Below are 13,716 nucleotides of genomic sequence, written 5' to 3'. Positions count from 1 at the left end.
TATTGCAGATGAGATGGGCTGGGCCAGGCTAGGCTGGGCCTGGATTCTTCTTTTGGGTTGGGGCCCAGGAAAACGCAGGCGAGTGTGCAGGGGAGTGGTGTCTCTTGGGGACAAACAGCCTGTGGGGTGTGCCATGGCTAAACACGTCTCCAGGGCTGGGGAGCTGCTGTGGGCCTCCCTGGGGCCAAAGGCACTGCTGTCCCCATTCTGGGAACCAAGCCTCATGCCCTGAGCATACCTAGGGCTTTGACACAGGCTTCCTGGGACCAGGCCTCACCTAGAGGCCCCCTAGTGAGTCATAGCTGGCAGCTGTCCTTGCCTGCTCTGTTCCCATCTCCTCCACCTTCTCGCCTCTGAACTTGACACCATTGGTGGAAGGGTCTGGACACTGCACTTGACCAACTGTGCTGTCACGCTGGGGTGAGAGCAGGTTACAGATCAGAACACCTAGGCTGGGCCCCACCGCTTCCTGCCTTTGTGTTCTTGGCAAGTCACCTCACCTCTCTGACCTCAGCTTAACTCACAGAGCTGAGCTGAGCATCAGTTAAGGGGCCTTGGAGCTGCAAAAGGGGCCCAAATATTACCAGCGTCTCTCCATCCCCCAAAGATGCTCCCACTGGCCAGACTTCCCTCTTGTAAGGTCACCAAAGCGAATGACACTACCCACCTCCCTCCCTCCCCCATCATAACCCAAACGAATCACACAAGAAGGGCCGTTGATACTATGAGCTTTTAATTGGTATCTTCCTCCTTATATTTGAGGAAGAAATGAGGACGCCCCACAAGGACCTTCTTCAGCTTGGAGGGGCAGGGACAGAATAGGGCAGAGGAGGGTAGTGGGGGCAGATGCAGAGCTGACAGTGGGGTTTCCCAATCCTCTCTCTAGAGGCCGGAGGGCCAGGATCACACAGGAAGTCTGGAAACACAAAAAAAAAATCACCGACGAGCTGCCACATCCTTTGCCCAGGTCTGACAGAGAGCCTCCCTCCAGGTTCCCGTGGGCTCCCGAGGCCGCCACCAGATGGGAGCATCGAGCAATGTTCCTTTTCCTTCTCCAGCCACCTCCCTCCTCTCTCAGTCTTTTACTACCCCCTTCCCTGCCTGCTTTTTCATCTTCCTTCATTTCTCCTGCTACCAAACAGATCCCGGGGCTTTTGTCTGCTCTATGTCCAAGGAAGCCAGTGGCATATGAAAGCACACCATCCATCAGATAGAAACTCCAGACAGTTGTGAGTCCAGCAGAGGGGTGTGTCTGGGGGCCCTGGGATGAGGGCATCTGCGTTGGGGCTCTAAGAGCTGGGCAGTGACTAACATCTCTCTGTGGTCCTGGCACCCAGTAAGCATTCAGAGAACGTCCACTGAGTTGAACTGAACTAGATTGACAAACCAATGCAGCCAAGGAGAAGAAATATGTATTCTGCTGGTGCCGTAGTGGCCTCAGAGGCAAGCCGACCACCACCCAAAGGCACCCGTTCCAGCAGCTTCCATGCAGGGCAAGTCACGTGCTGGGCTGGATTCTGCCTCCAACTTGCTACTGCCCATGCCCCTAACCCCAAGTGGCCTCTGCTCACAGCAATCGAGAAGGCTGTGGGAAAGGTGTCCCATGAGTCCCTGGGCCCTCCTATCTCTCGCCACCTACCCCCTTTGCAAGCCAATCCATTCAACTGTTCCTGTGACCAGCACACAGCGGCCATCTCTTAAACCCTTGCTGGGAGACTGGCTAGGGGAGGGTGGCTGGGAGAGCCAGGGGTGTGGGGCCAGTGAGGGGAGGAGGAGAGTGTCTGAGCGAGCTGGTGGTCACGAATAACTTCCGTGTGGCCGCTGACTTCTCCTTTTGTCCCCCTCAGCTAAAAAGGATATGAACCCCTTATTGAACCCAAAGAATAGACGCTGATCTGAGACCCTCTGTGGCTTTTTCTCTGACACGTCGGTTGATGTTTCCCTGCTGTCCCAAGCCTGTCTAATCTGACCTCGCCCAGTTTGCTGAGAGGCATTGGGGTGGATAGGTGGAAGAAGGCCAGGGAGGGGGCCAGGGAGGGGTGGGGGGCTTCAGTGCAAGCCAAGAAACTCCTTGAGGACGTCACAGGTCTTCTTGTGCATGACCTCGCGAAGCTTCCTGACCCGGCGGGCACTCGACGCGCCCACAAAGCTATCGGGGCGCAGCATGGCCATGCCGCCTTCCACCTCCCCCATGATGATGAGCGGCGTCTCGCTCACGGTCACGTTGGGGCAGGGGCATGCCCAGTCCACGTGAAGCAGGGTGACCTCCAACGGCTCCCGGCCCAGGAACTTGAGGCCCATTTTCTCATCCTTTAAGACCTCGTCCACAGTCACCAGGGCGCGGCCCGAGTCGGGCTCCTCGGTCAGCTCAGAGACTCGGCCCAGGATGACAAAGTCGCTGCGACAGAAGCTGGTAACGAGCTTCTGCCGAGGCTTGCAGGCCCGACAGCGCTGGTTCCCCCTGGGAAAGGGGCACGACTCCTCGCAGGCCTCACGGCTCTCAAAGTTGTTGCCATTCCCCTCGCAGCCACCATAGACAAAGGACTGGCACTGGCCCGTCTGGCTGTTGTAAGCCCAGCGAGGCGCGTAGGCTTTGCAGGGCCCCTGCAAGGCGGGCAGGCTGCATGCAGCCAGCGGCCCGTTCATGCAGGCCAGCATGCAGGCCTCATAGGTCTCAAAGTGGTTGAGGTTACGGTGGCAGTGGCCAAAGGTGAAGGTCAGGCAGTTGTTGGCCTGGGCGTCGAAGTGCCAGCGGGTCTGCTCTTCGCCACAGTCCTCGCTGTCTGGGGGCTTCAGGCACTCGGCCGCCGGGAAAGCCGTGCCATTGGGACTGCTCTCTGAGGTGGCTGCAGCCTGATGCCCCCTGACCACCGACAGCGGGAAGTCGGCCCTTAGGACCCCGGCCGCATTCCGGGCTGTGCAGGTGTAGATCCCAGCATCCTGCAGCTGGGCGTTATAGATGACCAGCTGGGCGATGTTGGTGACCACCACATTGCCACGCACATGGTTGGGCCGCATGACCACGTTCTCCCGATCCTCCAGCTGCTTCTCCCAGGTGATCTCAGGCCGGGGCCGGCCCACCACATCACAGAGGAAGCTCACTGTCTCACCCATGGTGACCGACTGGTGCACGGGGTTGTTGAGCAGTGCAGGGGCCGCCATGTCCAGCTCAGGGGTCTCTGGGGAGGCTGTGGTGGGGTGTATGGTGGTCTCAGGTGGCGGGGGGCTGGTGTTGGGCCAGGTGAAGTGATAGCGGCAGGTTACTATGGCCAGCGTGATGCCTTTGGAGCAGGCCTCGGCATCCATGTAGCAGCGGTTATAGTAGGTGAGGCCGTCCGAGGCGCAGGTAAAGCTGGGCTCCTTCTCGCAGCGGTCTTTGCACTTACACACGGGCTGGCCATCCCAGATGTCACACTCAGAGCCCTGCTGCAGACACATGAAGTGGTCACACGTGGCCTCCTTGGGCATGCCCACTGGGCCCTTCTTCCCTTTCACGTCCATGTAGCGGGCCGCCACGCAGCTCTTGGTCCCACATACGTTGGGGCAGCACTTCTCATAGGTCTCACACTCCTGAAAGAGCCAGAGAGAGTGGCCTGAACAGGGAGAAGGAGGAAAGGAGGGGCTCCCTATCCTACCCCATGGTTTGTGGGGAGGAGAACTAACATATACTCAACATCTAGTGGGAGCAAAACACTTGAAAATAATAACAAATGCATACGTAGCATCTCCTACATGCCAGGCCCTCACGTAAGAACTTTGACATCTGTGAGCTTGCTCCGCTCATCACAAGCCAGAGGTGGGTACAGCCATTATCTCCACTCTACAGATGATGACTGAGGCACAGAGAGGCTAAGTAACTTTCCCAAGGTCACTCAGCTAGCAGGGTAGCAAGGGGTGGGCCAAAGACTCTAAGAGGAAAAGTTTTCCTACAACCATTTTACAGATGAGACTGCAGAGACTCAGAGAGGTGATGCCCAAGTTCACAGAGATGGGAAGTGGCAGAACAAGGCTCCAAGCTCCCAGTAGAAGGGATCGAGAAATGGCGTTTTTTCTCTTGCATCATATAGCACAAATGAGGTCTAGCTTGAACAAGTAGGCCTGCCTGTCATCTCTTTCCTATGGGAGTGAGGATGCCTTGCTGACTGGAAGAGATCACATCAGACGCGAAGTGGGGAATGCCCCTGGGACTTTATCCGAGGTGATCCACACCTCTCCTCCCCCTCAAGGAGACCGACACACACGGGGAACAGAGGCTGTGAGAGGGCCCAGATCGATCCACAGCCAACAGTCAGGGCAGGCGTGACGGGCCCCGCACGCCAGGTCTCAGAGCCACGGGCTGTGCCAGGCCCAGGTGTCAGCTCCGTGTGGGACCTTTCACGAGGAAAGCAACAAGAAAAAAAGTCCCCTTGTGTGGCAAAGGTCAGCAAGGCCGTCAGCGAGGACTTGCCAGGCCGTAATCCCCTCTGATATTCTGTGGAGCCACGTAAAGCATTAGTTTAATTCCTCGAAATTAGCAGCATACTCCTGGAGCCGACACAAACAAGGATTTCACGTGGTGTTTTCGACAATAACACATCGTACCCACTGGGCAGGCAGGCAACGCTCCTAATCCTCCACCAGGTAGTAACTCTGTGAATCACTCCCCGCTAGGGCTGGCCTCTTGTCATTCCAACTTTTATTTCAGCCTCTTTGACATTCCACATCAGCTAAGAGGGGGAAAATATCCCCCCGCCCTGGCTGCATGGAGACTGCCTGCTTGACTTGCTTACTGTTCTACCCCTTTCGGCTCAGAATGGGGACTTTGTTTTGCAGCCCTTGTTTGGCATAGTCTTCTAGACCACACCAGGGGAGGCTTTGGGACAGGGATGGGCAGCTCTCAGAGCTGGGTCTAAGGGAGAGAGACCCCGCAGGGAATGGAGAGCAGGAGAGGGAGTGGGAGCAGGAGAACCTTCTCCTTGGCCTGAGCCTCATCCCATTCCCTAAGACATGCAGGACCCGGAGGTCCATGAAAGGCTGGCTCCTTCAGCACCAGAGGGAAGGTACTTCTGGCCACAGGGAACCTAGAGGGGGTCCTTAGAACACTTCTGTGTAAGGGGGCCAGAATGTCCCCAAGGGCTGTCTGGATACCCAGCCCTCCACAGGTGCCTTCTCCCCAAGACACACAAAATCCACCAGAGTCTCACCATCCCCAAGCCCTACCTGGTTTATTAGGCCAGCCTGTGCCTGCAAATGTAGCCAACTAATGGTGTGACCTTGGCCAGATAGGAGTAGCCGCCATTCCTCCCGACTTCTTATCTTCCTTTCACTTGGCACCACCATTGCCCACTGGGAGCATCTGTCCTGGGAGGCCTAAGAATTGTCCCTGGGCACTGTGAGGTTGAGGCCACCCTCTCCAGGTCAGCCCTCTGCTCTCCTGTGGGTAACCAGGCATCTACGGGGGAACCAGTGTCTCTCGTGTTCCCTGGGGATGCCCCAGCCTGGATCTGGAGCCCTGGGAGACTCCGTGCTGCCCTCAGAGCTGGCCAGACTGGGCAGGAAATAGCTCTGCCTGGAGCAGGTGCAGGTCCCACAGCCTGTTGCCCCAGAGGGGGTGGGCAGGAATGGCCCTTGGGAATGACTTGGGAGCTAGAAGAGGACTGGCCCTGCCCTGTGGCGGTGCCCTCTGATACAGAGCAGAAGGCGGGACCAAGGAAGCTGGGAGGCGGAAACATGGTCTCCTTCCTCCCAGGGACACCAGAGATCCATTCAGAGCTGCTCCTGCTTGGCCTGCCATCAGCCTAGCCTGCTCTCAGGCTCAGGGTCCAAACTCCTGAGGAGGTGGCCTGGAGTCCAGTGCAACCAAAGCTTTGTTGTTAGACATGGGTTCCAAGCTCATCCCTCACTGGCCATGACACCTGCCTGGCTCTGTGTCCACTCTCTCACCTGTGAATGGGCCGCTGATGCCCACGATGCTGACATGTCATGCCAACACACACGACATGCCTGGCACGGTGCTGGCCCACAGTAGCCCTCAGCACGCATGAAGGAGGAATCCTTGGGCTCCAGTCCCTGATGAACTGGGACATCTCTCCCACCTCTCCTTCCAGGCTTCGGTGTTAATAGACAGGATGGTGCCCTATTTCTCTCCAGGTGAACGGGGCCTGTGTTCCTTCACCTTCCTGGGCCCTGCAGGGCACTCCTGCATGGTCCCCACCCTGTAGCTCCCACCCCCATCACTCACAGGCTCACATGGTCCATCTCTGGTTTCTGGACCCCACTCACCTGGTCCGTCTCACACACCGGCTTCTGGACCCCACTCACCTGGTCCACCTCGCACTGCGGCTTCTGGACCCCACTCACCTGGTCCACCTTGCACTGCGGCTTCTGGACCCCACTCACCTGGTCCGTCTCACACTGTGGCTTCTGGACCCCACTCACCTGGTCCGTCTCACACTGCGACTTCTGGACCCCACTCACCTGGTCCATCTCACACTGCGGCTTCTGGACCCCACTCACCTGGTCCATCTCACACTGCGGTTTCTGGACCCCACTCACCTGGTCCGTCTCACACTCCTGCTTCTGGACCCCACTTATCTGGTCCATCTCACACTGTGGCTTCTGGACCCCACTCACCTGGTCCACCTCGCACTGCGGCTTCTGGACCCCACTCACCTGGTCCATCTCACATTCCCGCTTCTGGACCCCACTCACCTGGTCTGTCTCACACTCCTGCTTCTGGACCCCACTTATCTGGTCCATCTCACACTGTGGCTTCTGGACCCCACTCACCTGGTCCACCTCGCACTGCGGCTTCTGGACCCCACTCACCTGGTCTGTCTCACACTCCTGCTTCTGGACCCCACTTATCTGGTCCATCTCACACTGTGGCTTCTGGACCCCACTCACCTGGTCCACCTCGCACTGCGGCTTCTGGACCCCACTCACCTGGTCCATCTCACATTCCCGCTTCTGGACCCCACTCACCTGGTCCACCTCGCACTCCTGCACAGTCCCCACCCCATGGCTCCCACCCCCGTCACTCACAGGCTCATGTGGTCCATCTCTGGTCTCTGGACCCCACTCACCTGGTCCGTCTCACACTCCCGCCTGCAGGTGCTCTGTGCGTCCACCCAGAGGTTGGGATTCATGTCATTGGGGCAGATGCCGGCGTGGGAATAGCGGATGGGCGGCAGCGCCAGGCTTCGCGGGGGCACCCCGAGCAGTAGCAGCAGCAGCAGCAGCGCTGCCACCTGCTCCCAGCGAGACCAGAACCGGCGACACCTTAGGGCCCACATAGTGCAGGCTGGGGCGGCTAGAGACCTCCCCTGAAACGATGCCAGGGTCTGGGGCCCACCAGGGCCTTCTTCTCAGGGGCTGCAGACACCTGCGCTCCCCACCCCAGCAGGTTTCCTGCCCAGGCTGCTCTGCCGCTGCTGCCTCCACCAAGTCAGCACAGCCTGCCGGGCTGTGCAGCTTCAGATAAAAGAAAGGTCTTTGGAAGGAAGCTCCCTCTCCTGAGTGTGCAGGGAGAGGAGCCACAGCAGGGGCCCGCGCCCGGATTTATATCCTGGGCGCGCCACCCGAGTGGGAGCCAGCTAACCTGATGCCTGTCACAGGCAGGCTGCTGGCGCCTCTGTCCCGTGGCTGATCACAGACTTATTGCAGAAGGGGGAAAAAAAAAAAGAAGCTGGAAGCAGTTTAGGCAGCGTATCTGGCACGGTGGGACACCTGCTTGTTTTTGACTCCAGGAGGCCTTTAACCCCTTCAAGGGCCAGAAATGGCATGTGCTTTGCGGGGAGCTGGCTCCAGGACACGCAAGCTCACTCTGAAGGAGGGCTTGTTTCCCTTTCCCCCACCTCCTTGGGGCCGGGCCCCCTCCTCCCCTTTGGCCACCTCTAAAGAACACACAATCGCTTGTTACGAGGAGGGACCTGCAGCCGCCGGGTTAGCATCGCCCGGCTTGATAGCACATTTGAGAGCAAATGACGTGGAAAAACAACAAGTTCACGGCCATTCCAGGGCGGGCCTGCGCTGTGCCCTGTAAGCCGACTCCCGCTCCGGCCCTGGCCCTTTGTGGGAGGTGTGCGCGGGGACAGCTCCGTATCTCTGTGTCCAGGGCGGTTTGCGTCTTAAGTTCCAACTTCGGTTAATTTTCCCCAAATCATTCCAGAGACACATACCAGATATGCTCTGGCTCCCCCGGCGGCTGGGACGGATCACATTCCTCCCTCTTCCATCCACACACCAAGAGAACCTCCGCGGTCACAGTGTCTCAGGATTGTGCCAGAGTCCGGCTGCCCTCGCTGACGACCACCGCGGCTGCTCTTCACTGAGCTCCTGCCAGCCTTGTCTGGCCTCCCCCACTTCCCCAAGGAGAAGGTCTGTGGTCGAAGAGGGCAAGCGACTTGTCCAAGGTCACACACAGTGAGCAGTCCTGGTGGTACCAGCTGCCAGAGGCACTGGGCTCTTCACACGTGTGGCTTCTCTGAACGCATCGTCTCATTTAATCATCACAGCAAACTGCACCTCCATTTCAGATCGGAGGAAAGGCCGCACAGAGAGGCTAAGCAAGCTGCCCATGTCGCACAGCTACCCCACCACGGAAACAGGGACACCAGCTTGCTGGGTGTGGGCAGGGCCTTTTAAAACCACCCCTCCCCCATCCATCTGTCAGAACTGCTCTCAAGGCACAGCCCAAACTCTGGTTTTCACAGACTGGACAAGAAATTTTTGAAACATTAGGGGCTATATTTGTGGAGGGGCCGGGAAGAGAGCCAGAAGCTGCCAGGGGCTGGGGGCGATTCCTCCCCCATTTGGCAGCAAATGGCTTGTATCTAAAATGCCACAGAGCAGCCTGCAGTCTGAGTGTTTTCTAGTTGGTCACCCGATCCTGGGGGTAGGGGGCGGAGGCACATAGACCCCCGAAAGAAAGGCACCTTTCCAAGGCCAAACCACGAGGGCCTTGAGGAGCTGCTGTGTCCCGGGGACAGTAGGTGGGGTGGCCCCCACACGCATCAGAGGTGGAAGGGATCCTGAAGGTAATCTCACTTTACAGCTAAGGAAACTGAGGCCTGAGCCCAGGCCACTCCTTCCCCCACATCCACTTTCCCCTTCAGGAACACAGCTCGCCATCTCACAGGACTGTAAAACGGCCACAGGACCTTCTCTTCCACACCCAGACCCTTCCCCTTCCCAGCCGGGCGGGTGCTGCCTTCTCCCCGCCTGAGCTGGTTCCTTCCCGTTGTGCGGCCATTCTGCAGGATCTGTCTTTTCTGCTTATGTCAAATCGCTAATGAAGGGTGTCAGATCCTAATCCTCTAAATTATTGGAATAAACTTCCCTTCGAGGCCAGTCCCCGTGATGAAGCCAGACAGCGGGCGACGCTGGCTGCTTTGAATTCCCCGTAATTTCATCAGCCCGTGTTCCAGCTGCTCCGCGTGGGGGCCTTCACACAGCCCTTGGACAAACGCGGTTTGCGCAGCCTCCTTTGATAGCACAAAGGGACATGGACAGTGACATATTTCTAAGCAGGACTTAGAAAAACTGTCACAGCCCCATTAGGCCAGGACAAGTATCCAAGGAGAGGAGGCCGATTTCTGGGCAGTCCCAAGAGCCCATTAGAAGGCATGGGAGAGATGAGAGGGGGTCGGAGCAGGGGAGGCGCCCAGCAGAGGTGGGGGGATGCTGAGGAGGGCAGGAGAGGGGCACAGGGCAGGGCAGGGGAAGCTTGACCATCCTACCCCCACTCCTGGGGCTGATGGAGAAAGCCCCCACACCCAACCTGGTCCTGTCTCAAGCCACGGAATTCTCCTTCCCAGGCCCCATTCCTGGACGTTCTGCTCTGAGAACTCTCAAAGCAGCATCAGGGAAGAGAGGAGCCCAGAACACTCTGACTTTGCCTCCAGCCCTTCCAAGTCTCCCACCAAAACACAGCTCAGAATAATAAATAACATCTGATCGGCCTGGAGCCCACACAGCGTTTTCACCTGCACATCGCTGCTGACCCCACGGCAGCCCCAGGAGGGAGCTCCCTAGCGCGGGAGAGGAAACCGAGTCACAGAGAGGTTAGGCTGGGCCCTCCTCCTGTCCACCCCAGGCCTATGGCCTCCACACACCCCATGCAAGCTTCCAGCCCCTCCAGAAAGCAACCCCCAGCCCACTCTGGCCACCCCACCCACTGGCTTGTTTATAAGCTGTTTGGGAGTGATTTGAAGTCTCCTCCTCCCTCCCAGAGGCCCTTGGAACTGGCTCCGGATCTGCCTCCTTCTCTCTCTCCCCTCGGTGTGTCTGTCTGTCTGACTCTGTGTCCCTCACACTCTTCCCTGTGGGTGGTGTGGGCCCCGCCCTCACCAAACCCACGGTACCGAAGGTGGGCCCAGCGGGAGCGGCTCAGCGGCACATGCCCACCGTCCACCGGGCCTCCTCCACTCAGGCCATTGGGAGCAGAGGCCTGGCCTCGGGTGTGATCTGCCTTTTCCCCTTTTCCCAAGGACACCAGACACAGCTCTCCTGCTACTCAGGATGAGAGGTCAGAGAGGGCTGGGCTCGGCCCCATCTTGGAAGGGCCCCTCCATCCCCCGCCATTGTCACAGGGTGGAGAACCACGGATTCTTCACACCCCCAGGGTGGGTTCAAACCTGCTCTAGGAGCCGTGGGAGGAGGTCACCAGGTCACTCTGGGTGACCCTTAACCTCAGGTTCACCCTGACATTAAGAACTCCTGAACCACTAGGGTCTTGACAGGACAGCACAGCTGACACCATTTCCCAAGTCGGCCAGCCCCCAGCAGCCACGATGGGGAGGCACAGAGGTGCCACAAGAGTATCTTGGGCACCATGTGGCTTATGCACACCCCACACCCACACTCCTACCTCACACTGCACCTGTTCCCTCTATTTCTTTCCACAAAGGTTTTTTAGAGCACCTACTGTGTACTAAGTTCTGGGCACATCCGAACCAATAACCAGCCGGGCATGGTGGCTCATGCCTGTAATCCTAACACTTTGGGAGGCCAAGGTGAGCAGATCACCTGAGGTCAGGAGTTTGAGATCAGCTTGGCCAACATGGTGAAACTCCATCTCTACTAAAAATAAAAATAAAAAAAATAGCTGCACAGGGTGGTGTGAGCCTGTAGTCCCAGCTACTTGGGAAACTGAGGCAGAAGAATTGCTTGAACCCAGGAAGTGGAGGCTGCGGTGAGCCAAGATCACGCCACTGTACTCCAGCCTGAGTGGCAGAGCAAGACTCCATCTCAAAAAAAAAAAAAAAAAAGAAGAAAAGAAAATAACAACCGCGTTTGTCCACAGGGAGGGCACCGTCTAGTCTAGAAAGCCAGCAAGCAGAGATGAGAATGGTGCATGCTGTGGGGAGTCCTCTCAGGGCTGGGGAACAGAGAGGAGGGAGAGGGCTGGGGCTTGCTCTCCCACGACCATGACATTGGGTGGGGCCCAAGCCTGGGCAGAATCTCAAAGGAGAGAAGGCATTTCCTACACCTCTCCTTGGAAAGGCCTGGCCCACACCACAGTCTCCTCAGCCAAGGCCCTCCCTCCTCGGAGGCCTGGTCCGGAAAGGGGAGGTGACAGGGACGTCAGCAGGTTTAGGAGATAGGGTGGGGGTGGGAGCTGCAGGTCTTGCAGGCGCTGCACGGGGTGGCCCCAGCAAAAGTACACCCCAGCGGCCCATTCTGGTCTACCCTGCTTGGGCCCCAGACCTGAACCAGCCACATTTTCTCCGAAATGGATGGGGGGAATCCAGCCCCCCGGGAGCCCCTCCCGCCCTGATCTTGGTCATTTAAACATGTTTGGGGAGGAGGGGCAGGAATTGGGGTGCTGAGAAAGAAAGGAAGTCCTAGCCAGGGTGCTCAGATGGCAGCCCAGGTTGCCTCGGCTAAAGGCAGTGATTAGTCAGACCCAAGCAGGAGAATTCAATAAAGCCAGCGACTCATTACCCAGCTGGGACCCCCTGCCCGCGCGGCCTCGGGCCTGGGTTACATTACAGGACTGCGTGAACTCTCCCCTCTGAGTGAGGCTGCACGGGGCCTTGGAATAATTATGGGGCCTCAGCAGATGGTGGAGACGGATGGGGGAGGCCTTCAGCTGTGAGACACGTGACCCATCCGCATCTGTGTGGAACAGGACATGGGAGGGTCCTCGCTGAGCAGAGAGGTAAAGTGGGGGCAGTCCTGAATCCAGATCTGAGAATTATGGGGTTGTCAGGGGTGGGGCATGGCCCAGTGTCCCAGGCCAGCTGGGCCTCCCTGGAGACCCTTGCCTGGGCCAGGGGGGTCTACAGGTGCAGTGAGCCCCTGGAAGCTGGAGTCCTGGAGTCTGTGTGTCAGGAACCCAGAAGAGGAGGCACTTCTGGGACAGCACAATTCTGGGTTCCTTTGGCATTCAAATGTCTTCCTAGAGGATTTAGAGCCTGTCTCGGGCTCCTCGCCTGCTTGGGAAGCTCCATGGTCTTGGTTTGAGCACTGTGCAAGGAGTCAGGAGCCCTGAGCTCTCTTCCTGCTTTGGCATCATCTCACTGTGGGACCCCCTCTATTTCCCCATCTGAGGCCCCTTCCAGCTGCCTCTTCTGTGATCCCGTCTCCTGACTCCTCCAGCTTTGCCTTGATGGAATCAGCTTCAAAAAGCCCTGTGGAGCTCTCAGCCAAGACAAACACCAGAGTGCAGAAGCCACAAGGCCATGGGGCTGTGGGGCTGGGGCCGGCTCCACCCCCCTGCTCTGCTGGGACACAGCGAGGGCGGGTTTCCACTCTTCCCAGGCCTGTAGGAAAGCCACAAACAGAGGCATGGCCTCTCTCCCGCTCGAGTCTCCCCCACCCTAAAAGCTTCCCCAGCTACTCTACTGTCCACACTCTGGAGCTCCTGCCTTCCTCCTTTCTCCCTTTGAATGACAAGGAAATGAGAAGTTCTGAGACTCTTGGGCCTCTCTGCTTCCCTGCCTGCTGCTGAGCAAAGGAGGACAAGATCTCTAAAGCTAAATGCACCCCTCACACTCATTCCAACACTAGGAAATGTCCAATGAAGGCTGGGTGTTGTGGCTCACACCTATAATCCCAGCACTTTGGGAGGCCAAGGCGGGCAGGTCACCAGAGGTCAGGAGTTCCTGAGCAGCCTGGCCAACATGGTGAAACCCCGTCTCTACTAAAATTACAAAAATTAGCTGGGCGTGGTGGCGCACGCCTGTAATCCCAGCTACTTGGGAGGCTGAGGCATGAGAATCACTTGAACCCGGGAGGAGAAGGTCATGGTGAGCGGAGATCACGCCACCACGCTCCAGCCTAGGTGACAGAGCGAGACCCTGACTCAAAAATAAAAATAAAAAATAAAAACAAAACGTCCAATGGCTGTGTGGGGGTGAGCTGGAGTAGGAATGAGAAACAGATTTCTTTCTGACTGATCATGATTCCAAGACTTGTGGCTTAAAGACAGCTTCCCCATGCCTTCAAGAGGAGGCCAAAGCATTTTTCTGGACTGCCGTGACCTTCTGCCTCCATTTACTTCTTCGTTCTTTTCATCCGTCCCTTTCACTCTCAAACTCTGGAGGCTGCAGTATCGCACTTTCAGACCTTTAAGAGCTCCGCACAGTACTCCCACTTCCACCTCACACAGACATTGTCCTCTGTCCTAAACACTCTCTCACCCCTGGCCCTCTCTGTCTTCTCCCAGCCCACTGCTTCCTGAACCGTTTCAGAAACAACATCTTTCAGGAGGCCTTCCTGACTTTAAATGAC

At 57.7% G+C, this 13,716-nt stretch overlaps 1 protein-coding gene across 3 annotated transcripts; it reads right to left on the bottom strand.

Moving 5' to 3' along the window:
• Nucleotides 1-716: 716 nt before the first annotated feature.
• On the bottom strand, nucleotides 717-7,714 carry WFIKKN2 (WAP, follistatin/kazal, immunoglobulin, kunitz and netrin domain containing 2). Of its 3 annotated transcripts, XM_055258490.2 has the most exons (3): nucleotides 7,065-7,692; nucleotides 3,538-3,570; nucleotides 717-3,426 (listed from the first exon to the last, which is right to left on the bottom strand). In XM_055258490.2, the coding sequence occupies exons 1-3, from the start codon at nucleotides 7,272-7,274 to the stop codon at nucleotides 2,050-2,052; spliced, it is 1,620 nt and encodes a 539-aa protein (XP_055114465.2). In that variant the 5' UTR covers nucleotides 7,275-7,692; the 3' UTR covers nucleotides 717-2,049. The 3 variants fall into 3 exon arrangements, with proteins under 3 accessions (XP_055114465.2, XP_063485951.1, XP_055114464.2); XM_063629881.1 differs by having other exon boundaries at nucleotides 717-3,570; nucleotides 7,580-7,714; XM_055258489.2 differs by having other exon boundaries at nucleotides 717-3,570.
• Nucleotides 7,715-13,716: the final 6,002 nt, after the last annotated feature.

This window comes from Symphalangus syndactylus, chromosome 20 (genome assembly GCF_028878055.3).
Source record: "Symphalangus syndactylus isolate Jambi chromosome 20, NHGRI_mSymSyn1-v2.1_pri, whole genome shotgun sequence".
In the NCBI taxonomy this organism is placed as follows: Eukaryota; Metazoa; Chordata; class Mammalia; order Primates; family Hylobatidae; genus Symphalangus; species Symphalangus syndactylus.
The sequence above is the reverse complement of the archived record's forward strand: the minus strand, read 5'-3'. Positions and strand labels throughout refer to the sequence as shown.

Coding starts and splice junctions, on each gene's coding strand:
- WFIKKN2 (XM_055258489.2), bottom strand. CDS start 7,274: ATGTGGGCCCTAAGGTGTCGCCGGTTCTGGTCTCGCTGGGAGCAGGTG. Junction 3,571..7,064: donor GGGAGTGTGAGACGGACCAG/GTGAGTGGGGTC, acceptor TGGCTCTTTCAG/GAGTGTGAGACCTATGAGAA.